This window comes from Phyllopteryx taeniolatus, chromosome 2 (genome assembly GCF_024500385.1).
Source record: "Phyllopteryx taeniolatus isolate TA_2022b chromosome 2, UOR_Ptae_1.2, whole genome shotgun sequence".
NCBI classification, from domain to species: Eukaryota; Metazoa; Chordata; class Actinopteri; order Syngnathiformes; family Syngnathidae; genus Phyllopteryx; species Phyllopteryx taeniolatus.
The window spans coordinates 4,090,814-4,114,670 of record NC_084503.1 but is presented as its reverse complement, the minus strand read 5'-3'; the positions used below and the strand labels follow the sequence as shown (position 1 = coordinate 4,114,670).

The 23,857-nt window shown below is 42.9% G+C and overlaps 1 protein-coding gene and 1 non-coding gene across 7 annotated transcripts in view; both read left to right on the top strand.

Annotated features, from left to right (window-relative positions):
• zfhx3b (zinc finger homeobox 3b) overlaps nt 1-23,857 on the top strand; it is a 272,875-nt gene that overhangs the window by 149,482 nt on the left and 99,536 nt on the right. For all 6 annotated transcript variants that reach the window (XM_061754423.1, XM_061754461.1, XM_061754432.1 and 3 more), the window contains 2 exons: nt 18,101-20,617; nt 21,656-22,235. In XM_061754423.1, coding sequence (XP_061610407.1) covers nt 18,137-20,617; nt 21,656-22,235 — 3,061 coding nt within the window. In that variant the 5' untranslated portion in view covers nt 18,101-18,136. The remainder of the gene's footprint in view (nt 1-18,100; nt 20,618-21,655; nt 22,236-23,857) is intronic.
• LOC133474545 (small nucleolar RNA SNORA17) lies at nt 7,360-7,502 on the top strand. Its single transcript, XR_009787545.1, has one exon. It is a non-coding gene; the product is annotated as a small nucleolar RNA SNORA17 (small nucleolar RNA).

The following is a 23,857-nucleotide window of genomic DNA, read 5'->3' as shown; positions in this document are numbered from 1 at the left end:
TACAAGACAGCAGGCATCGCAGGGGCCTCGACCAGACTAAAGGCTGTTTCCGCTACCATGCGTTCCCACTTCCACTTAACTGACAGAATTTTTCTTCTTCTTTTCTTCGCTCTATATATCTCTCGTTGTCAGCTGCAGCCTCTCATCACACTCACACACACAAAACAACCGCCATGCATTGACCAGGTTTGGTAAATAGTTTATTCTGAGATGCGTCCACCACTCACTATCCCTCTCTTCAGCTGTTGGCTTTGTTTAATTTGTTCATTTCTTCAGCAAATGTTTCCTGGCGTTTCCTTCAATAGAACGGATGGCTAAATTGTTAATTTTCAACAATACATCTTATCCAAGCGACTCCACCGACGACAAACGATGGAATGTTTCTACTCAGGCATGCAGATATACTGTATTATCTATCACCCTAATTAGCACTTGTTTCCTTTCTGATTAAAAGGAAGCATGACAATGGGGGAGAATGTCAAATAATTTCTGCTAGAAATGGATCTACTTTCCACACATACTAAGCTCAATGTCTGTAGTTATTACTGTGGTCACTGTGAACAATCAACATGTTTGTTTGTGTGCAACTTAATTGCTACAGTTGTTGATCTAATTCATTTAACTACATTTTTGCAATGATGAGTTCGTATGCTTTCTAAGGACTTTTCCATTGCATTCCAGTAAGGATGATGTCACGAAAAGGGACAGCTTTTAAAACTATGTTAAAATAAATAAATAAAAATGGACAAACCTAAACCCACATAGAGAAACTCCACACCTAAAAAACTTTGAACTGCAGAAGCCTTTTGGATTATAGGTGGAACATCTTCAACAAGCAAGAAAAGTCCGGTTGCATCGATTCAACCTTTGCAAATTACCATGACCTAGACTCTGTTCAGGTGAGACAGTAAATTATTCAACTTTGTTACCATCTGATTACAAATCCAAGAATTGTGTGCCATGATTTTACAGATGACCAAAGGCGTGTAGTAACGCGCTACATTTACTCACGTAACATTTTGGATAAATTGTACAAGTACTTATGAGAGTTTGAATGAACCATAGTTTTGACGTTGACGTGAGTATTTATGCGCAGAAGAATCGTAACAGCCGTTGGAGTGTTTACTTTACAGACTCAGAAAAACAAGTTTTGTCGTGCGGCGTAGTCCTAAATTGTGACTGCCCAAACAAGGATATTTCAGCCCACTTCTAACTTTGGAAAACACCTTGCAATAAGCTGCAAATGTTTCTCTCTCTCTCTCTCTCTCTCTCTCTCACTCTCTCTCTTTCTCTCTCTCTCTCTCGCTCTCTCTCTCTCTCTCTCTCTCTCTCTCTCGCACACGCATACGCACATACTATCAATAAGTCTGTTCAGCAAACAGCTTCTTCATGAAGTCATTTTTACTGGATAAAGCAAAATAATGTTTCTGTAGGGCCAAATGCATGCGTTTTTGGTTTTTGGGCACTTTAAAATTGAAATAGTGGCAGGTGTGTGTGGATTCCCATATATTATTTTTTTAAATTTCATTTGACTCTGATTTTCAGAGAGTCAGAACTTACTCACAAATTACTCTTGAGTAGTTTTTTGACAGAGTACTCTCTTACGCTTACTCAAGTAAATGTTTGGAGGACGACGTTTTACTTTTACTTGAAAGTAAAGTAGCAGTACTCTTACTTGCATACAATATTTGGCTACTCTAGCCAACTCTGCAGGGGACAGGCTGGTTGTTTTAGAAACCCTTAGATACCTGGATAAAGAGAGTAGTGCAAGATTGAACCCATGCAAGTGCATGTGTTCTGGCTAATTACTGAAAATCATATGATGATAGGTGGAAAAACAGATGTTCCCACAAATAACCCCCTCGCTGCACTACCAGAAAAAACACACACGCCATCCCCTTTTTTGTCGTTACGACCATACATTCCTTAGACGAACATTTAACAAACACGCTGACAACCTGTTCACTTCATTTTTTTATGCTTCTGCAAAAAAACAGAAAGGGGAAAAAAAAGGAGCGCAAATTGTTTACCCACCTTCCTCTCACTCTGTACCAATTAACACTCAGCCTCCATTACATTGATTAGCTAGTGTGTAGTATTGGCTAGGTGGGTCGTGAAAATATTGATCACATTGACCCATCATCTGAACCATGAAAAAATGTTGAGCTGCACATTTCTTACTGCCGCCGTTGGATTAATATGCCGGTGGTCTTGAAGCTGTTTGGCCACAGCAACCGTCTCTTTCTGATGTCAGTTTCGAAATACTTTATACATGTTTGAATATAATTGCTGAAAACATGCAAAGACCGAGTAGTACGCAGTACTGAATTATGGAGCTATAGCGTTTAACTGTTTCTCACGATTTAAGTTTTCCCTCTCCCACTATACAAGAGCACCTTCGTTCGCATCAGTGGTTACTTTCACTACAGCCACTTCTACCGCTGCAGTGTGCAGTTAGCTAGCGAGCGACGACTACGCGAAAATGCATCTTCCGTGGATGGCACCATATCAAAAACAGTCGGGTATCGTTATTGAAATTCCCAAGCAAGGAGGTGACGCTTCGGACAAGCCTGGCAGCCGAGAAGAGCCCCGGAAGCCCTTTAGCTTGTGACCTGTTGGGATATATATTATTATAATTATGACCTATTCCAGGCACTGGAAGCTTTAAGTGTATATATCTTTGTAGATGTACAGATGTGTAGACATAAGAAAAATACTCGACAAAGTAGCATACAGCAGACATGCCCAAAGTGTTTGAGATCAGAGACAATGGCTTGATTTTTCCAGATTTTTAAACCTAATTTTATATACTTACATACTCTGTATGATGTGTTGTTAGAGGGAATGATTTTTTGATGTGTGTGTAGTTGCATTTAATGCAGCTTTGCGCTGTCAGATGAAGTTTCAACGCACTGGCTTACATGTGGCTCTAATGAGCTAATCGACACACACCACACCCGAGCTCTATTGTTTGGGGCCCTTCTGCATAGAAGCATTGTTTCCCCGCCCACATTGAACCTTACCCACCGCTTTGCACACGTTTACCCTCCCCAACACACGCCTTGGTAGCCAGTCAAAGGGCAAACCAACTGCCCCAACTCCTAAAGGTGCACCTGGCATCTCCAGGTCCGCTCCAATTACAACCCCCCCCAATTACAGGTTATGAACCAATTAGTCGCAGTCTCATTTTACACCATCAAGGCTCCCCCTTGTCACAACTCAAATAGGGGGGCATCTGTTAGAGATGCGTCAGCGTCGTATCAGAGACAATGTGAAGTAGGTGGCGGGGAAGCTCCTGTCAAGGAAGCTCAAAGGAGCTTCTATGGTGTTTTCTCTCTTTGACGCTGTTCTTTTTTTTTTTTTTTTTTTTTTTTTTCCCCAGAGCAAGATGATGGTTGACACGTAAATACCTCGTATAAAACAGTTGTCTGGAGGCAGTTGCTTTAGCAGACTCCAACATGCACATACAATGTACCAAACACGTGGTGGGGATAATTTAACCTGCCAACTTGTAATTTGTAGTAGCACTCAACTTGAACTTTCAGGCCTTGCTCAAATTCGTACCTTCTTGTTAACATGTTTTTTGTTGTTGTTGTTTTTCAACCTCCCACTTGTGCAAAGAGGTGCGCACAAATGTTTATTAGCAAGTTCTGTCCTGTTGACTCGAATGAGAATTGTTCCCAGTGTCTGCATGTATGTAAAGCGTGACCGAAAGACTTAGCTACCGGTACACATCTGCACTTCACCCATATGTAGGGCTCACTTGTTTAGTCATATGAGACGGACATTTTTTTTTATGAATGAACACCTAAATACTTTGTTCTTTTTTTCTTTTTAGATCATGCCAGTGTACCTAATAATGTGGCCTATTCCTTATGTACATTAGCTTAGCTTATGCCTTTCCACACTGGTCGTAATGACCTTGTACATGTGTGCATAACTATTGCACAGAGCCAGCTATTTGGTGTTGTGTAAAAATAATACCTTGTAGAGTTGTCCCAATCTGATCTCGTCATTTTCAATTTACCGGTACAAGGAGAAAAAAATAACAGATTTCTTTCTTTTCTTAATGTTTAAAGTTCATAAAGTGATGAAATAATCCTGAGTTACAAAGACATTACCAAAGAGAATAGCATTGGGATACCTTTATTCGAATAAAATTAAATTCAGACAATTGAGACATTTTGGATACGCTCTCTTTTTCTTCTTAATACATCGCCGAGGTATTGGATCAAGACTCAGTATCGGCAGGAACTCGAAGTCAAGTTACTTGGACTCCGACTCAGGTGCAAAAAAAATGTGATCAGGTCATTCCTAATACCTTGTGCTATGAGGAACTGATACTCCGATCCAGGGTGAAGGTTGAAAGTGAATCTCCAAGTTTTATTATTTTCTTTCCAGGCATTAGTCTTCTTTCATCTTGTTTGTTGTCCTTCTGTTTCATTGTCAAAACAGTGACGTCATAATTAACTGACCATTAAATGAGCATTTTCCAAGGGCCACTAGCTAGCGCTGAAAGGTTTACATCCTGTGACAATTCCATTTTGGTTTGTTTTGTAATCGGGACATTAGTAGTGCTGTAAGTAGCGATTATATCGATGTCATTCACCAGTATTTATGTGTGGTCACATGTGTTCTAAGTCTTTCAAATTCTTAATGTGGTCACCCTTGTCATCTGGGGCTAAATTATAATGTCGTGCAGTGTGCGTGAGCGAGTGAGAGATTTAAGAAAGTAGACAAAATCAGGTCATCCTCCTTTTAAAATCAGCATGTTTTATTGACCCCAGGCTAAGATAACTTAGATATATTTGTATTTTATTCAGAACATGGAGCAGTTTTTACGACCTTGACACACGTTTTCCCGCCCCAACAGGCCTGAATCAATGGATATTACGTGTCATAAAAGTAATCCTGTGGTCCTCTTCACGTGGTTTCTTTTTCCCCTGCAAGATGCGTCTGTCACTCACTTGATCCTGCAGCTCATTATCACCACTCTAATTTACAGTTGGGTTGAGCCGAGGCAGGGCTGCTTGAATTGTCCCAACATGAGACATCATCATCATCATCAGGGAGAGCCCACAACCAAATCCCCCGGAAAATATTTGCTCATGCTTTGGCCGACTTTGTCCTTTTGCAATCTGTTTTTTGAGAACAGGCTGCTACTCTTTAAGCTATTACTCCCGTTTCTGCACTGTTCGGACACAATTATCAGGACACCTGTCGGTGACACGGTACCAAAAAAGGAGCCAAAGGAGAGTGAAAGGATTTTGACCCGCCATTCCGGATATAACAGCTTCCATTTTTCTAGGGTCTGTTTGTGGAGTGTGACATTATCTCTGGTCTGGGTCATCCCAAGTGTTTGATGGGGTTGGGGTCAGGGTTCTGTGCAAGTTCTTCTACACCAGACTCATCCAAGCATGGTTTTAAGGGCCTTCTATTGTGCACTGGGAAGAGAAAACGGTCTTCCCAAACTGTTCAAAAATTTTTTACTGTAGGGTTGAACCGATTAGTCAATTAGTCGACCTTACTACACCGACATTTAAACCTTGAAGTCGAATAACTGGTAATCGTGTCTTTCAATGGGCCATTTTACAGAGGACTTGAGACTCACTCTTCTACTACCATCGCCAAACTGAAATGCTCCGTGGAGCAGGCAAATGTCCAGCGAACAAGGCAACACAGTCTTCATACGTCTGCGTGTGTGGAAATGTAAAAAATAAGCTGTTTGTGGTCGAAAATAGCAGTTAGCCTTGCTAACTTCAGCTGTTCCGATCACCAGTAACCTTAAAATATTCATACCAGTGGGACAACGGGACTGCCGGTGAAGAATTAGTGACGTGAAGACTAGCTCCCCCCTAATATGTCCAGTAACACGCGGCAACAACTGGGTGATTAGAACTTTATTGATATCACAACACACACAAACACACTGTACTATGCATAGTACAGTTTATACTATGCTACCAGTGTTGTAGAAGTATTTGACCAAAAATGAGATTGGTAGCACAATCGCTTGCAAAATGTGTAAGTCCATCCTCAAATATAATAAACATACAAGGGAACTAGAACTAGTTAAGCAGAGAAAATGCTTAATTTTTTTGGGGAGCATTGCTACGATGTCCCGTCTTACAACGCGCTATGCTATGAAACACAAGATAAGACTGGCTAGCTCATTGAAAAGAAACACATCCGCAGGTGCTATTAATTACAAAAACTACATTTAGCGTAATGGAAATTTGGGATTTTTAATCATTTTTTTTTTTTTTTTTTGTTTGTTTCTATGCCGGTCTGTTGAAATATGTCTTTGCGTGAAACCGGCCCGTGGTGCAAAAAAGGTTGGGGACCGCTGTACTGTCATCGATTAATCGACTCGACTCGACTATCCCATTGTAGTGGACTGCATAATATCTTTAGAAGCTCAACCCCTCGCTCAAAGCATTGAATTATCCAAAATGTTTTGGTAAAATGGAAGATTAAGATTCAAGGAGCCTAGTCCAACCCTTAAGTGGTGTGTCTTGTTTGTATAGTGTATAGTTAGCTGCAGAGGCGCCACGCAGAGATCCATCCATCCATCCATTTTCTGAGCCGCTTCTCCTCACTAGGGTGGCGGGTGTGCTGGAGCCTATCCCAGCCATCATCGGGCAGGAGGCGGGGTACACCCTGAACTGGTTGCCAGCCAATCGCAGGGCACATACAAACAAACAACCATTCGCACTCACATTCACACCTACGGACAATTTAGAGTTGTCAATTAACCTACCATGCATGTTTTTGGGATGTGGGAGGAAACCGACGCAGACACGGGGAGAACATGCAAACTCCACACAGGCGGGGCCGGGGATTGAACGGCGGTCCTCAGAACTGCGAGGCAGATGCTCTAACCAGCCGCACACCGTGCCGCCCCACACAGAGATGTGACACTTAATATATACTGCAGTATAGATATTACACATGCAATGAAGTCTTTGCAAACACATGCCCGCGCACTTAAGATATGTTCCAGTCCTCTGAGGAATGTGTTGGCTCTCTTGACAAAGTTCGACCTTTAGACCCTGAACTCACATGACTGAAATCCACCCCCCCCACCCCCCAACCAAACACACACACACACGTAAATTACGCTCAAACAATACACACACTCAATGACTTTTATCTCCCCACTCCTACTTGGAATTAGAATCTACACCGCTTGGAAATTCAGGTCAAAGATAAGGAAGCCAAAAATAAATGGAAGCAAACACAGGGTCAAGTCTTCCAGGAGGATGTGGAAGTCAACCTGGGAAGACATGCGCCCTTGGGGGGCTTGCTAAAGTGATCCCCCCGGCCAACTTGAGTTGTGCCGAGCCGTGTGCTCAGCAGGCTGCCCAGCTGGGGTCCAGATGTGGCAGCTGTGTCACACGGAGCCCGAGATGCAGCAGATAAGAGGTCTGGTGGGCCTCGGTTTCGGGTCTGTTCCGCAGCGGTTCTAGTTTATATGTCGCGGTTGTTGCTATCTGAACTTTGACAGCCCCCTGTCATGCTTAATGCCTCACTTCCCGAATACGGCTCCGTCGTCCTGATTTATATCTACCAGGTGCTACAGTGTGCACGCAGCGCTGGGATGACAGGAGGCATGTGGCCATTTCATTAAGGCAAATGAACAAGGGCAGCAGTGTGTGCATGTGTCTGTGCAGATGAGGGACGGGGGGGGGGGGGGGGGGGGGCTGCTCTTTCTCAAATATAGCTTCACACCGCTGAGGCTGTCACAACATTCAGTGCAGGAGGGGGGGAGGAATATTAAGAATTTATTAACACACTCTTAAAATATCACACCGGTTTATGCTTTTCCCTTGCTCTCATTTGTCTCATTCCTATCATTATTTTCCTTCGATTAAAAAAACCAAACGAACGTGTTTTACCATATACTCCTGAGAATTTACATTTTGACATTTGTGTGTTGTGCTGCACTGTCCAGCTGCTTTCACTCTGACCTTTGTGCCGTTTGTCACAGTTGAGGGATGTGTGCCACCAGGGCCTTTCCCTCTCTCGTTTTCTCTCGCTCTCTGCCACACACACACACACACACACACACCTTCCAGCGACATAATTCTGAATAGCTAGAAAGAACTGTTTCATTGTCTGCTATTGAATTTTAGAATTGGGTTAGTCGGGTTTCAGTTGTAGTCGTGTAGCAGCAGCTCTCCCTCATGTTAGGCGAGGTTTCCCCGGAGGTCTCCCACTAGCAAACGGGCTTGTTGTGTTTAAGTCACATTCATCGCAACTTTTGAACTAGTAGTTTTGTTCACTCAAGGGTTTTAAGAAGAGCGTGGACGGACGGCGTTTGGTATTGGTCAGGCAGTGATGTGGAGTATCCCAGCGGGCCGACTTTTAGACTCTTCCTGTAAAGGTTTCTTCACTACTGAGGAGGAACGTCAATTTGCATGCCTTGCTTTAGAATCCCTCTATGTGAGAGTTGTTCACATTGGTTCATAATTTGTCACCGTAAAGATTTTCCATCCCACCAGCATATAAAATGCATGCAAATTAACCGCCTTCCAGCAGTTTGTAATCGAGTATTACATACTGTAAATGCTAAGTGTATTTTGCTTGAACAGGAATGAGTGCAATCTGCGTTTGATGAATGTATTACCATGATGGTAAGCCACAGCTAATTACAGGGTTCACGGTGTTCAAGTGTGAGTGGGAACTGGAGATGTTTGCCTCTCTGGTATGAAAATAACCATGCATTCAGCATCATGTCTATTAAGGTCACAATTATGATAAGAGCTATTGCTAAAAAGAAAAGAATTTAGGACCGGCCTTGTGAAGAAACTTTAAAAAAAAATTTTTTGTTTTTTTCCTGTGGTGAACATTTTTTTAGCATTTTCTTTCTAACTCTTTGTCATTAATGACTTTAGCAAATGTCACAGAGAGAGCAAAGGGTTTGGCTGTGCAAGGTCGTCAAAAAAGCCCTCTAATTATTTATCCAGGATATCCTACTCTAGAATTAGAGGCCAGCTCACCAATGGCTTTCATGCATTTTTTTTCCCTAAAAAGAAATAATTTCCACTGAATGTTTTTACTAAAACACCCCCTAATCCCTGGTGTATACTGTGTGTGTTTGACATTTGTGCATGAGTCTTCACCACCTCTCAGTATCGGTGCGCAACCAAAAGGATAGTAATTGAGCCTTTTCCACACTTAAACGCTGTGCAACTTTCCGCATCTCTGCTCTCACCCTAGACAGCTTCCAACCACATTAGACTGCTTTTTCGCTCATTTGGCCTTCGCATGCCTCCTAAATGGGATCATCACACCGCTGAGGCCGAGACCTTAAAGTGAAGCCCGGGCCAATGCTTTCACTCTGGTGACATATCCCCACGTGGTCATTTGCAACTTGCCTTCACACCAGCATAGATGCTTTTAATCAATACATGGGCACCTTGTGTAATGAAGGGTTTTTCTCATGACTGCTGTTCCCTTGAGAATGCTTTGTTTGTCTTATTCAAAGTGCCAATGAACACAGTGTTTTACCAGGTGCAGGACTGGGTCATTACTAAGGTATTTGTTTTCCAGATTACACAAAGAGGCGTAGGATTATAGACGTGTCATCCGTGATGATCCTTGCGCAGATATTTTATTTTGACGCTTTCAGTCTTGACATTCTTGTGTTCTCCAGATTTAAAAAAAAAACAAAAAAACAAATGCTACATGTAAATGTCCATTCACAGACGCTGATATTGTAAACTTGTGTATAACCATTTGTATACACACAAATTGTAGACAAGGGATGCGAGGTATATGTGGTAGACGGTATAAATTTGGCCCACGCTATAGATTTGGACTCTAATGACCGATTGCGATAACTCTTGTTGTTGACGTATCTGCCTCAGTGTGAAAATGGCTTCAAGCACGTCGGACCACGAAGCTGATGGAACTGCAAGCCATACGTGTGTCTACGTCAAACATCCTCGCTGCTTTCCCGGCTGCTCCAAAACTACCGGGGCAAAGCTAACTTTGTCTGCACCATCTAAGAGCTGCGGCTGGATAGCTAGCGTGGCTAAATACTGTCCAGAGACGCCCCTCTAAGTCACTAATCTTTCATCTCCACGCCTGCGAGTAAGCTAAACTTCTGACAAGCATCGGTATCACTAAAGGAGGATGAGGAGTCGCTCATCATGAGACACACACAGAGTAAGAAAAGAGAGCAGGAGAAGATGGAGAAGCCGTGCTAACCACGAAGCTATCCTCAAATAATAACGAAACACCAGAATACACTTAACAGAAGCCTGGCTGGAACTGCGTTACAGCGGAGAGTAATCAACTATGTACAGCAAATTAGTAGGTAAATTATTAAGTGTCTGAAGTGAAATAATACAACAGCTAAACAGCACGCATACAAGGCAGAAAACCGTAAATGAATCAATACATTACTGCGTACATCAGCCAGGAGGAGGAACCTATAAGGTCAAAAGTATTTTGATATATATTAAAGATTTACTGTATAATATCAGCAATGGTTGTGTGTCATTTTGGTTGATATCTTAAACATTTAGCTAAATTCCTCCAAAGTAAACCATTTTATTATTGGTCTCACAATCAATATTGTGGTTTAATATTTCAAGGGTATTGACCATTTTAATAACCGTGTTTGTGGTTTCCTCAACTGCTGGAAGGTGTGTGCATGCTTGTGTGTTTGGCCCCACTCTCCTTTTTTTTAGGCAGTAGTGCTGTAAACAGTCCTAATTTTCTCAATTCATACTTCACATTTTTACATTCATGCCTTGCTGATGTTTTTCAGTGCATGCTGATGTGTGCATCGTTGACCTTGGGTTCACCCTCACTGCCACCCTCATGCTGTTTCTGTGGTGAAAATGAAACTGAGTGAGTGCAAACAGAAGCTTTTAAAGCTTTTAGCATTTCCTCTCATGAGAGAATGTTTGCTTCCAGTAGATATAAATAGGGGCAGATTTTATAATTAGTAGAAATGAAAGACCTGGGGCTCACACACTATGATCAGCTACTTTCCCCCTTCATCTCTGACCTTCTAGTTCTTTTCTTCCCTCATTTTCAAGTCCTCTTGCACGTGTCCATTTTCACTCTCATTTTCCTCGCTGTCTTGGTGAATATTGTACAAGTAGCAGTTTTCCCAAGATGCATCATGTTTGGTGCTCAGCTAGAATAGTGGCAGTGTGGCAGAGCAGGGTACAAGGTCGCAAGTGTCTTCCCAGAGTTTCTGCATTCCAAACGATGGGAAAGTCGTGCATGCCAATTGATGCGCGGCTGCACGTTAAACTGGAGCAAATCGCTCAATTTTGATGACTATCTTACTAATCTGATAATTATTTTGGGAAAAGAAATAGTTACACATATCTCTCGCCATCTCCATTTCCTGTCTTCTCACGCCAAGTTGCAAATTACCAAACATTTATACAATGGTATCTTTGTTTCCAATTTATGCAAAAAAATAATGCATACAGTTTGTGAATGACCTTTAATTGTTTAAAACATGCTGGTGATTGTCATTCTTAGGATTGCAAGACAAAGTATTGAAATGCATGCAAATTAATATTCTGTACTTTGACTGTTCTCACTTTATCTCCTTGTTAAGTGAAATTATACGAGGCAACCAACCCCCCTTTGTGCTGGTTGCTAATTGTAGGGCTTCTTGCTGTGTGTACACCGCTTCCCTTTGCTTTGCCACCCGCCAAGTCTCTCACTAGCATGCTGCAGAACCCGGTAATTAACCCACAGTTAATTAACAACTTCTAATTACACCAGCACGCCGCTTCGATCTCACCAAAAGAAACCGGGGAAACAACCGCGAGTGGAAATCACTGACTGAGGTCAATGGAGATTGTTTTGAGTTCTGATCAGGTCCCAATCATGCAGCCCAGTTTTCCTACACCCTGTCGTTTTACGTACAAAAAAAAAAAAAAAAAAACGTGACTCCATGGCAGACTCAGTCTGCCTTTGTTTCTCATTGAGTGAGCATCATCTTGCGGGTCCATCCGAAGCGTTTCGTACATTGTGTAAAAGGGTTCAACTAACAGCAAGGAGTATTCCACAGTGCAACACAGGCAAGTCAAAAGTCAGGGCTTAAAAATAAAAGGGTCGTAGAAAGTGTGGTGAAACAGTGTGTGTGATTTTATTTTGAAGGCCTGACTGTTGACAGGATGTGTTACGTCGATGTTGCTCCCAACTTGTCTGCGTTTTTGCCGAGCAGACCAGGAGGGTTGTTGTTGCCTTGGATTGTTATTGAAAGCTCACATTGTGGAATATGCCTTGCAGTTTGTCGGACCACTTTTTACACAATACGACAGCGTGTGCCAGCCATTTGATAAAGAAGGCAAGAACAACAATAGAATTCAAGAAAGAAATCATAGCAAAATAAGAAAATGGCTTACACTGCTTTCTGTATATAAAACTAAAGTAACTCTTTAATATATATATTTTTGTTAAAATGTTTGGGTGTCGAGAACTGATTAATTGGATTAACATTTTCTTATAAAAAATATTGCTTTGGTTTGCGTACGATTCGGTTTTAGTCAGACTTACTGGAACAGATTAATCACGAAAACAGATGTTCCACGGTACATTAGTGATTAAATATGAGATCTGTAGTCTCCATAGCAACCTAAACTGTCTTCTGTACGTCCAGAGCTTGATGGAAACTCACTCAATCTTACTTCAGCTATCTCTTCGAAATACTCTGAGGTGCCAGTGAGCAAACCCACGAACCCTCCCCCCTCCTCGCTACACTCTCGTGTAAACACCCAGCACTGTTCTTCCCTCAGACTCAACACCACCATGGCTATTTCTGTTCCCCCACACTGATATCTCCTACTGAAGATCATTGATTTTACGGGAAGCCCTGTTTACAGGCTGAGTGCCATCGACCTGAGGTGACTTTTCGCCTCCTGCAGTCTGAACAATACTGAAGTAGCTTTATGCCTGCATGAGCAAAATGGTTGAGCAAATAATTACAGCTGCAATAAACAACAATGCTGTACTGCATCTGCGTGTGGTTAACAGTTTTGTTGACAGTTTCACAGGGGCAAATCTTTACAATTAAATCAACCAGAGCACCAAGTCTGTCTACCTTGCATACTGTATATACAGGTTTAGAAAAAAACACCTGTTGTGTTACTTCAATTAAATTTACATCTATGACCACAACAAAGTACACTGGCACAGTTTGATGGGATAATCACAGACTGTATACATTTGAAACTTTGAGTATTTTGGATGCAATAAGTAAAAGTACCATCAATAAAATATTACATACATATTAATGAGATTTAAAAAATGGCTTCAATGCTCAGTTTTTGAAGAACCGCTGTCATATTGCTGAAATGATTTAGCTGCACGAGAGTGCGACCATTTATACAAACACCTATCCTTATGTTATATTATGTTGTTGTTCTGGATTTTATTAAATGTGTAGGTGGTATACCTAAAAATGTCCGCTGAGTGTAATAATGGGAACGTGCATTTTGCAAAGTGTGCATTAGGTACTGTAATACAAGTGTGCAGTCATTATTCTCTTGCATAAAAAAAAAAAAAACAATTAAGGCTCTTGATTAAAATTGTTGGAGTTATTCATATATAATATATGTAAATGAAAGGGAAAATGTCCCCAACAGAAAGAGGTGTAATTCCTGTATGCACTAAGGCACGTAAAATATAACCTTTTGACTTATGTTAAATCGTACAACACGCTGTTTTTACAAGCCGTTCACTGGAACTAACTTAGCGGATAAAGCCAAGCTCTGATTTGCCTGAGGAGAACAGTGGTCCCCCCCCCACCCCCATCAATGAGCATGTCCCTAGTGCAGCATCAAAGGCCTTCCCCTACTTTATCAATAAGAACCCTCCCTTCCCACATCTTCCTGTAACTTGCTTAGCGTTCACGCCATTGATTTTCCAATAAGCGCCCTTTACCCTGCGGTGGCTGGCCAAGCTCAGTGAAGGCTCAGAGACCAGAAGCGAGACACAACATTAAAGAGGGACAAAAATGCACATTTGGGATTGTTGAGAGCAGGGATGCACCGATACATACCGTTTCTGTTCAGATCAAATACAAGTACTTTTGAGTACTTGCCGATAACAAGTACCTATAGTTATGTCTGGCGGTTGTGATGAGAATGTGTTTTATCTAATCAAATATTGCTCAGAAACACAAAACACAAACTTTTCTTTACATGACAGAAGTTTAACATATATAACACTTGCACTGTCATTTTGACATCCAGCTGTATGTTTTTCTAGCAGTCTTGTCACATATTTCACTTAAATGTAGCCTGTAACAGAAGGAAATCCGGTTGTAAACTTTGGGGCGCAAGTTGTGTTGTTGTTCCCGAACATCTCGCTCAAACGAACAAATCTTGCATGAACGGAATGAATGTAATCACTTCCTGAACTGATTCGTTCCATTCTGAGTTTAGTTGAGCCACAAACGTGGGCTGCATGAGAAACTCCCCCGCAAATGGTACCGGTTGCACAGTGGCGATGGGGATTCAGGGGCCATAGACGAGGCGGCGGGTTTCGTGGGCGTCTCGGTCTCTCTGCGCAGCGGCTACGATGGTCCAACAAAAAATATCTTACATGTAACCTGTCCGTGGTGGAAAAAAGATTGAGGACCGCTGCCCTGGAGAACTGCGCCAAATCTGCTGATCGTACAATTCCATACTGTAAGTCTTTAAGTTCATCCAGTTAGGTTGGTGTGTCGGGGGGGGAAGAGCACCAAGCAACAGCTGGTGCTCCTACTGTTAGCAGGACATCTGAAGTGATACTTTATCACACAATCGCTTACTTCTCTTTGTGTGACATTCCCGGGCGGCCGGGCCTCCTCGACCGCAGCTTCGTGACACAGCACAGCTGGCTTGCCCGGGGCGGAGCTCGAGAAACTCAAAATGGAGGAACTTTGCTCTGGCGGTGACTAAGCCAGGCCGCAAGTAGCGGCGGGGGGCCGTCCAGCAAGCACAGTTTCTAGAGCTCCGCTTCGCGCTGCTTGGCATTGGACGGCTAATGCTGTCATCCATGTTTACCTCAAAGTATCCCCACACAGCTAACGTGACTGTACAGACGTTCACTTTTGGCACTAATACCGATACTGGTATCAGTGTATTACTAGTTGGGAGTCTTCTAGCTGTATTTAAAATAGGATTTTACACTCATGTTGTACACCATAGCTTTGCAGTGCTCAAAACCAAGCCATGCGGGACCCCTTTGGAGAACAGTCTGTTCTGAACATAAGGCCACTCCTTCTGAAGCATGATTTGGCAGCATTATCACCGACTTCCTCCATTACACCCTGATTTGGCCAGAAAAACAAACACTGGTGAAAAGACGCATAGCTAAACGTCCTTTTCCATTCTTGTCAAATTACCTATTCTCTCGCTTGACTGTATCTCGTTTGTTAGCATATTGGAAAGAAGTGAAGTATGACTTTTAAGGGGGATAGGGGGATTTGCATAAAGCTTTGAAGGCAGGTGGCAACAGGATTGTGCGCTAAAACAGACCCTCAGAAGGGCCGAGGAATTCAGCTTTTTCTTCCTTCCTATTATCTCTCATCGTGAGTTCAAGCTTGTTTGGGTTCTGTACAGTTCAATATGAGTACAGAAGCAATGGTGACATCATCTCCAGCTTATAGTCAAAAGAAAATGACAACTTCTTGTGCACAGATCACAGTGTAAAACGTTACATAACGGCGCGATAAAGTCACTTTTTAGTTGTGTTTATTAACAGTCAGCATGAGCAGACGCCGGCTCCTCCTCTTCCTGTCTTGCTCGACGAGTCGCTTTGTCTGTCTCTTTGACTTGTTTGGTGCCTTCGAGAGATTAAAGCGTTTCCCTCCCTTAAACAGGTGTCACTGAGCCAGGCACAGTCTCAGAGACAAGCATTATATCAGCTGGCCCATCTGCGACTTACCGTCTCCAGACAATCCCAAAGCTCATCAGTTACCACTGTGCTTTATTGAATTACACCATCTTGATTTTAAAGGCCAATACTTTTTTTCTGTAACCATAGTGGTGCATCTCTGTAGCACTGAACAAGTGGCACCCTGTACTTCATACTGCTTCAGCTACCTTATAGATACTGTATAACAGGAACGATGGGTATACTGTATCCCGTAAATACAAAAAAACCGTAGCCGCCGAATTCGGACTCATCAGGGAGCCTTTGAAGGTTAATAGCCATGTTTCCGTCAACATAGTGTGTTCAATGTGATGTCTGGCATTAGAAAATGTTGGTAAGAGCTATGTTTGACATTGAAGATTTGATATTTGTCCTTTATTTAAAGCATTCTTACTGAACGGGTCTGATAATATACTGTAGTTGGGTACTGGGTAGACCACAGCCAAAGTTAATCAATAATGCCAGTCTTATGGAAGACAATGTAAGCAGAAATGAAATCGTGAAATAGCGCTGTATTTTGTGGATAATGTTCCATCCAGTCCTGTTGGTGGCAATAGTGTGCATTACAAAGTGGTTAACAAATTGTTTCGGCCATTTAATTCGTGACTGTATAATTTCAAGAAGAGTAACTGTCAAGACATGCAGATTTTTTTTTCAGCGTTCCTCTCAATTCCCTTTTCCCATTAGTTTGACTACGAAGCCCATAGCTGCTTATTAAGCCAGTGCATAATAAATGCCGACCAGTAGTTCCCACATTCAATAAGGCAGATGTCTCTAAATCATATTTTGCCGTATTAAGCAAGTGTGACTAAAAAGTCTGGCAGTGTGTTTTTATTCAGTTTAAGGGCCATGGTTGTGAACGTCTATAGCGTGTAAACAAAATAATAATGAAGTGGACCATACAGAAAATACCAGCTTGTGGCTATACTCTCTTCATCATCAGTGAAAGTCCTGTATTTGCTTACTTCCAGAAGTTATTCCTTTCATCAATGCTGTGTTATGCCTTTGCCCTCGTAATATTCAATGCTATTGCCGAAAGTGTCTGAGATGTTTCAGGTATGTTGTGTGGGTGAGAGCCTCATCAGACATTCATGAAGAGTGAGACAGACATTATCAATCTCCCCTCTCCCTCAGTGCTTTATATGTTTGGGTGTGGGGGTAGACTCCACAGCTAAAATTTGCATCCATAAGTAAATAAGTAAATAAATCAAGTGCAAGCAATGAATGTGCTAATCAGCCCGGGGATGACGGCGCGCTTGGTGCTGGGAAACTTTGCTCATGTAATATGCAGCGCAGGGGGGTTAAAGGGCAGCACAGAGTTATTGGTTTTAGCCCGATTGCCCCCTTTAATCAATGCTGGCTGCATCCTTTAATAAAAGTATTAGCTCAGCAGTATCTAGAGTTATCATTTTATCTATTATGTGCCCGACATTGAAGCCCGTGTTGGGCCTCTCTGGTGCTCAGGGCATAGCCAGATCCCAAAAGCTCAGCTACCATTTATTTTTTCAAGGGTGGAGGATGGTTGTACTGTTTAGTCAGGCGGCTGAACTGTGGAGGCGAGATCATAACACAGCCGCACTGAAGTCTGAAGTTTTGGCTTATAGAAAATGCTTTGATTGCTATAGTTAATACACGACTCAGTATTCCCATTTTGAAGTGTAAATGGTGATACAGTTGAGAATTTTAATTTTAGCTGCAGTTTTCACTTTTTCTGCAGGTTATGTAAATGTTCAAAGTGCTGATGGGATGGCGTCTCTGTGTCTAATTATCTCACATCTATTTGATCCATTACACTGCTGTTTCTCCTTTTCTGACTGCAAGTTAATTAAAAATACATGTCGGATTTGCAGAATATAAGATTAAGAATGTTGTTTAGAAGGTGAAGATAAAAGATGGTACCTTCCTGATATGCCAGGAAGATGAATCCTTCTATTGTTTCAATGCCTAATTTTGTGTCATGAAGAGTCTGACAAGTTTTTTAATTCAGCCTTTTTCAAGCAAACATTTTCATTTTCTTCTCCATACATACAGTACTGTCCTTTTTGAGCTTTTTCCGAAGAAAGAATGAATAGACTCGACTTGTTTTGAACATTATATAGTTTGCCCTTACTCAAGCTCCTTGCATAATATATGTGTTGCATCTACAGTATATAGAAACAATATTATAAACTCTTATCTCTCTCTGTTTGTGTATCCTCAGGCCTGGATGCGATGAACGCCTCATGTAGGCATCAGCATGGACAGCTGTGAGTCTCCCGTGTTTTCTGGGACAGACGATGGGCTCAGCTCCTCCCAGCAGCAGCAGCAACCTCCACAGCCCTGGAACAATCACCCTAGCTTGCAGCTTCCGTGCACCAACCAGGCCCCTTCCCTGGACCCACTATCTTTTTCAGCTCCTTATCCTTCTCAACCCCAAAACCCTTGTGCTCTCCATGACGAGGTGAGAGAACTACATTCCCAGCAGTCCCACCCAAAACAAATATCAACCCAGGCTCACCGGGATAGCCCTGCCACCGGTCAGCTTCGTTCCGAGAGAGAGGGCCGTGAGGGAGAGGAGCAAGACAGATTGAGCTGTGGAGAAGAGGAAGAATCAGAAGACTTGGATGAAATGGAAATTGACAGCTGTTTCCCGAGTCTTCAACCCTTTCCAGGGGTGGTGATGGCTCAAGGCGGAGGGGGCATGCCCACTCTTTTGCGTCATCAGCCCACTCAACAGCAAGGTGGGCCTGAGAGTGGAAGTGAGGAAGGAGAGGAGGAAGAGGAAGAGGAGAGTAGTGATGTGGAGAACTTGGCTGGAGAGATCGTCTATCAACCAGACGGCTCAGCCTACATTGTAGAGAGCCTCAGTCAGCTCATCCAAAGCGGTGGGAACATGGTTCCCGGCCTGCTTCCCACAAACTCTCTCACTAGCGGAGGAAAACCGGGGGAACCTGCTGGGACGGTATCCTCGGTCTACCCACAGATCATCAACACGTTCCACATAGCCTCGTCCTTTGGGAAGTGGTTTGGTAATTCAGACCAAGGTTTCTCCAATACCTCATCCATGGCAGGCCTCAGTCCTGTCCTGCACAGTTTTCGTGTCTTTGATGTGCGGCACAAAAGTAACAAGGATTACCTTAACAGTGATGGGTCTGCCAAGAAGTCCTGTGTATCCAAAGATGTTCCTAACAATGTGGATTTCTCCAAATTTGATGGTTTAGCCCTGTATGGCAAGGGTAAGCCAATTCTCATGTGTTTTCTCTGCAAGCTGTCCTTTGGTTATGCGCGTTCCTTTGCCACCCATGCTGTTCATGACCACCGCATGACGCTGTGTGAGGACGAACGGCGTCTATTAGGGGACAACCATGCATCTGCTATCATCCAGGGGATTGGGAAAGACAAAGAGCCCCTCATCAGCTTCCTGGAACCAAAAAATAAAAGCACTCCTGTGCCACCTCCCTTACTTCCTATGAACTCTAGCCAGAGCTTTTACGGCACATTTAGTGGTGTCCATCTGGAGCCTGGAAGCAGCAGTGGAGGCAGCGAGGCCCTCCTGAACAAAGACTCTGACGCTAGCCTCCAGCAGCAACAGCAGCAAACCCCGCTAAGCTCGGTCTTGTCTCTGGGAAGGCTGGGCACTCCCAAAGCATCCACTCTTTCCTCAACCCCAGGCTCTGCCAAAGACTCCATTGCCCTGTCTTTACATGGGGGGAGAACAGAGGAGCCTACTGGGAAGGAGTTGGCTTACAAGGGAAACAGTGGGGCCAGTGAGGGCCAAGGCAGTACGACACACCTATCTAGCCAGGTGGGGGGTTCAGAAGAAGAGGAAGGGGAACCATTATTAGGGGAAAAAGATGAGGTGGAGGCAGAAGGCACAATAGTGACCAGTGGTGTTAATAGTAGCAGTGGTGGAGGTGAAGCAGGGGAACCAGCTATCTCAAACCAAAGCATTTCCAAATCTCCTTTATTAATGCCTAGTAGCACTCTCCAGCCTTCTGCCTGCACCCCTGCGGTCAGTTACACACAAAACAGCAAATCCCCTGCTTCCAATTCCTCCTGTGTCAAGGAGGAGGTTTCAGCCACAGAAGGTGGGGGGAGAACCTCAGAGCTCCCTCTGAGCTTTAACTGCCAGGGAACTAATGTTCCCATGGCAATGGCAGCAGCCAATGTCAGAAAGAGTGAGGAGGACACTGCTGGCACTACTCCCTCACCTCTGTCCTCGAATGCTGCTGCTGACGAAAGTGCCAATCGAGATAGTGCCACAGCTCCAGAACCAAATGATTGCCCGGCTGAGGAAGAGGAGGAAACTGGATCCCTTCTGCAGCAACACGACATGCACCACCATCACCATCACCTGCATTCATCATCTCATGGCCACATGCATCCCCAACCCGGTGGTTCCTGTGACATAACGGGGGTGAATGACTGTTCACAGAACCACGGGCCTGGCGGCAGTATAGGGAGTGGGGTAGAATGCCCCAAATGTGACACCGTTCTAGGTTCCTCACGCTCTTTGGGAGGTCACATGACCATGATGCATTCGCGGAACTCATGCAAGACACTCAAGTGTCCCAAATGCAACTGGCATTACAAATATCAACAGACTTTGGAGGCTCACATGAAGGAAAAGCACCCAGATTCTGGAGGCTCCTGTGTGTACTGCAGCAACGGTCAAAGTCATCCTCGTCTTGCGCGTGGAGAAAGCTATACATGTGGATACAAACCTTTCCGATGTGAGGTATGTAACATATTTTAAACTTTTTAAAGAGATTTTAAGAAAGTGTTCAGCCATGTGTTGTCCACAGGAGATGCAGTTGAATTTTTTATCGTGCAGTGATGCCATGAGATACGAGCGACCTGACATCATCATTCAGCTGTTTTAAAAAAAAAAAAAAAAATGTATGCTTTGACTTGAGAGCGCAAACTTGAGATACAATTGCTGCATGGTGCCAGCGAAGTCAACTCAACTCGCATCAGAATAAGCAGCAGTTATGAAAATAGTGAACAATTTTTCAAAAAGTAGGCTTTAAGTTGTTTAATGACACTCGCAGTTCATGTTTACCGTCAAACCAAACATAAAAGAAAGAGAATTGCATGTTGAGTATTTAAAACAACCAAACAACTTTGGCCTAAGAATAGCCCGCTAGCTTAATGCTTACATATAATGAAAAAAGCTGTTGACATGCTAGCAATAAACATGTCGCTGTGTTGTTACCCTTTAAGCAACATATATTTGAATACAAACAGTTGAGCAACACACGGAGACAGACAGTATCACAATACTCACAGGCATATATTCTTTATCCTCTGTGAAAAACTGAGTAATATTATTGAAGCTGCATTGAGGATACAGTGACACTTCTTAGTTTGCCTGTATGCCTGCACGATATTATACTGCCCCCCGGTGACCAAGGCAGGCACCCCAGAAGGAGCAGCACAATGAGTTGAATTAAAGCATTAAATCATGATGCACAAATTGTTGAATTTTTTAAATTTAATTACGTTAATACTCTGTTTTTTTTAAAATATGTATATAAAATACAATAGTATTGAGTGCTATTTTCCTTATTAAAAAAACACATTGCAAATTTTTTTCTCTTTTGGGAGGAGGCTGGGACAGATTAATGGCATTTCAACTCATTTCAATGGGGAAATATGTTTTACGTTACAAGCGTGGTCACGGAACAAGTAAAACCCGTTTCTCAAGGCACCACTGAAGTTGCTTGCATTGATTCTCATGTGATTGGTTTCAGACCTATTTGGCTATGTTCTACAGGTGTGTAACTACTCAACCACCACTAAGGGGAACCTAAGCATCCACATGCAGTCGGATAAACACCTAAACAACATGCAGACACTGCAGAACGGAGGCTCTATTGCATCTGCGCAGGAGCAGGTCTTTGGACATGGCCCGGGAGGCGTGGTGGCCGTGCCTTCTGTGACCCAGGCCAGTAGCCATCACCCTGCCCACCACCACCCCACACAGTCCTCCGCCCATGTAACAGGACCGTGTGGGGCCCCCTCACCGACCAAGCCAAAGAGCAAACCAACTTGGCGCTGTGAGGTCTGCGACTACGAAACCAACGTGGCACGGAACCTCCGTATCCACATGACCAGCGAGAAGCACATGCACAACATGATGCTCCTCCAGCAGAACGTGACTCACATGCAACATGGCCGGCTCGCGCTGGGAGCTATGCCCTCGCCCTCTGAGGCTGAGCTCTACCAGTATTACCTGACACAGAATATGAGCCTGCCACCAGGCCTCAAGATAGACCCAACAGGAGCTGAGGCCCAGTTCCTGATGGGGGGCTTTCCTTTAGATCCCAGTATGGCTGCCTTGACCCCTGCACTTGGTGAGTTTGTTCTTTAATTAAATGTCACTACTCTTGCAAATTCACTTATTATGCCTCACTGTATCTCTATAAAGTGCACATGGCCTGTTCTGCCCTACTTGAAAGCTCACATGCCAAATTTTCCAAACGGGACACTGAATCATAGCTCGGACTATTTATTTACAGGCTTTTGTGTCTTTGCATTGACGTGTTAATGCCTCAAAACTATCATGCTGTAATGCGTGTACATCCATATTCTTTTGATTTTCTGCTGCTTTTACTCAGTCATCTCAAGCTTCCCTTTGGTCTCGTTGGCAAATGAGTATTGTCCAATTCTATTTATTTATATAAAAAAAAAAAAAGCACGCGTCTTTTTAGACATTAGGCCAACAGCGACAAAGTTTGCAAAGTATTGGGAAGAAGGCCGTGGCTTTGAAATACTATTTGTCTTCCTTTTCACTTTTAGGTGACATTATATTGATGCATTTGAGACTGCAGTTTATTTTGTGATACCCAATTTTCCTGCGAGCAAAAGGTTAATTAGGGGGGGCAAAATTTCCTCTCCATGACTTTCTCCTGAAAGACAGCTCGTCTCAACCTTTTCATATAATTATTTCCAAACTGCTGCTGAAGCTCACCATTGGAGTTCCTCTATTTTTTTTTTTTTTTTTTTTTTACAGCTTTGTAAGTGTCGTTATATATTTTATCACGGTCAAAGAAGAAAGGTTAGAGGGCTCAGCATGGGCAATTAAGCAACACAGCAGCATGTTTGCAGTGCCCGTTACAACCCCACAGTTTGTGCAGACTTGTCTGTAACTGTTGCCAGTTCAAAGACACAAACAGGAATTGATTGCTGTGACTAATGTTTTTCCCTCTTCGCCATCTGGTTCATTTTCCTGTGAGGTGAGCTCTAATAACCATGTTACCAGGGAGGCAATGATGACACACGCTAGGTTCACAAATATATGTTGTGTCATCCTTGGTCACACAATAGAGGATGTCTTGAACCCCACAACACATACACACAAAAAGAATCATAAGACTCTATAGTATAACACATACAGGAAAACCTCGGTGAGAAGTGTAACTTCATACACTCCCTGCCTGAGAGTCCTTATTCCCTGCACTTAGATGATGTAGTACAAGGAATAAACATGATGGTGCGTGCGAGCGCTGAAATGAGGAAGGGCTGACATTAGTTTTCAGAAAACAATTACACATCTGTTTACCAGAGCATTGATTTTGGAAAACTCAGCTTTAAACAAACAACAAAAATGGGATTAACTTGCGGGGATGGGGAGCGGGAAGCTCTTTCGGTTACATTTTTGACTTGGCTCTTTTCCCATAGTTTTAGGTTTTTTTTTTTTTTTTTTTACCAAAAGTGCTTGAATTTTGTATTAGGTCTTTATTTTCACAACAAATAGGTATCTTACTAAATAGTTAGCTTGGTAGATGTACATCTAAAATAAGCCTTGTGCCCATAGACAGTATATACCTAAGCATATGAACATAAAATTATAATTATTATTTTTTTTTATTCACCCCCCCCCCAAGCTCCTTTAACAATACCTGTGTATTCATGTTAGTACAGTGTGACATTTACACTCCAATCTGGTCCAGTGTAAATTATGAAGTGCGCTTTA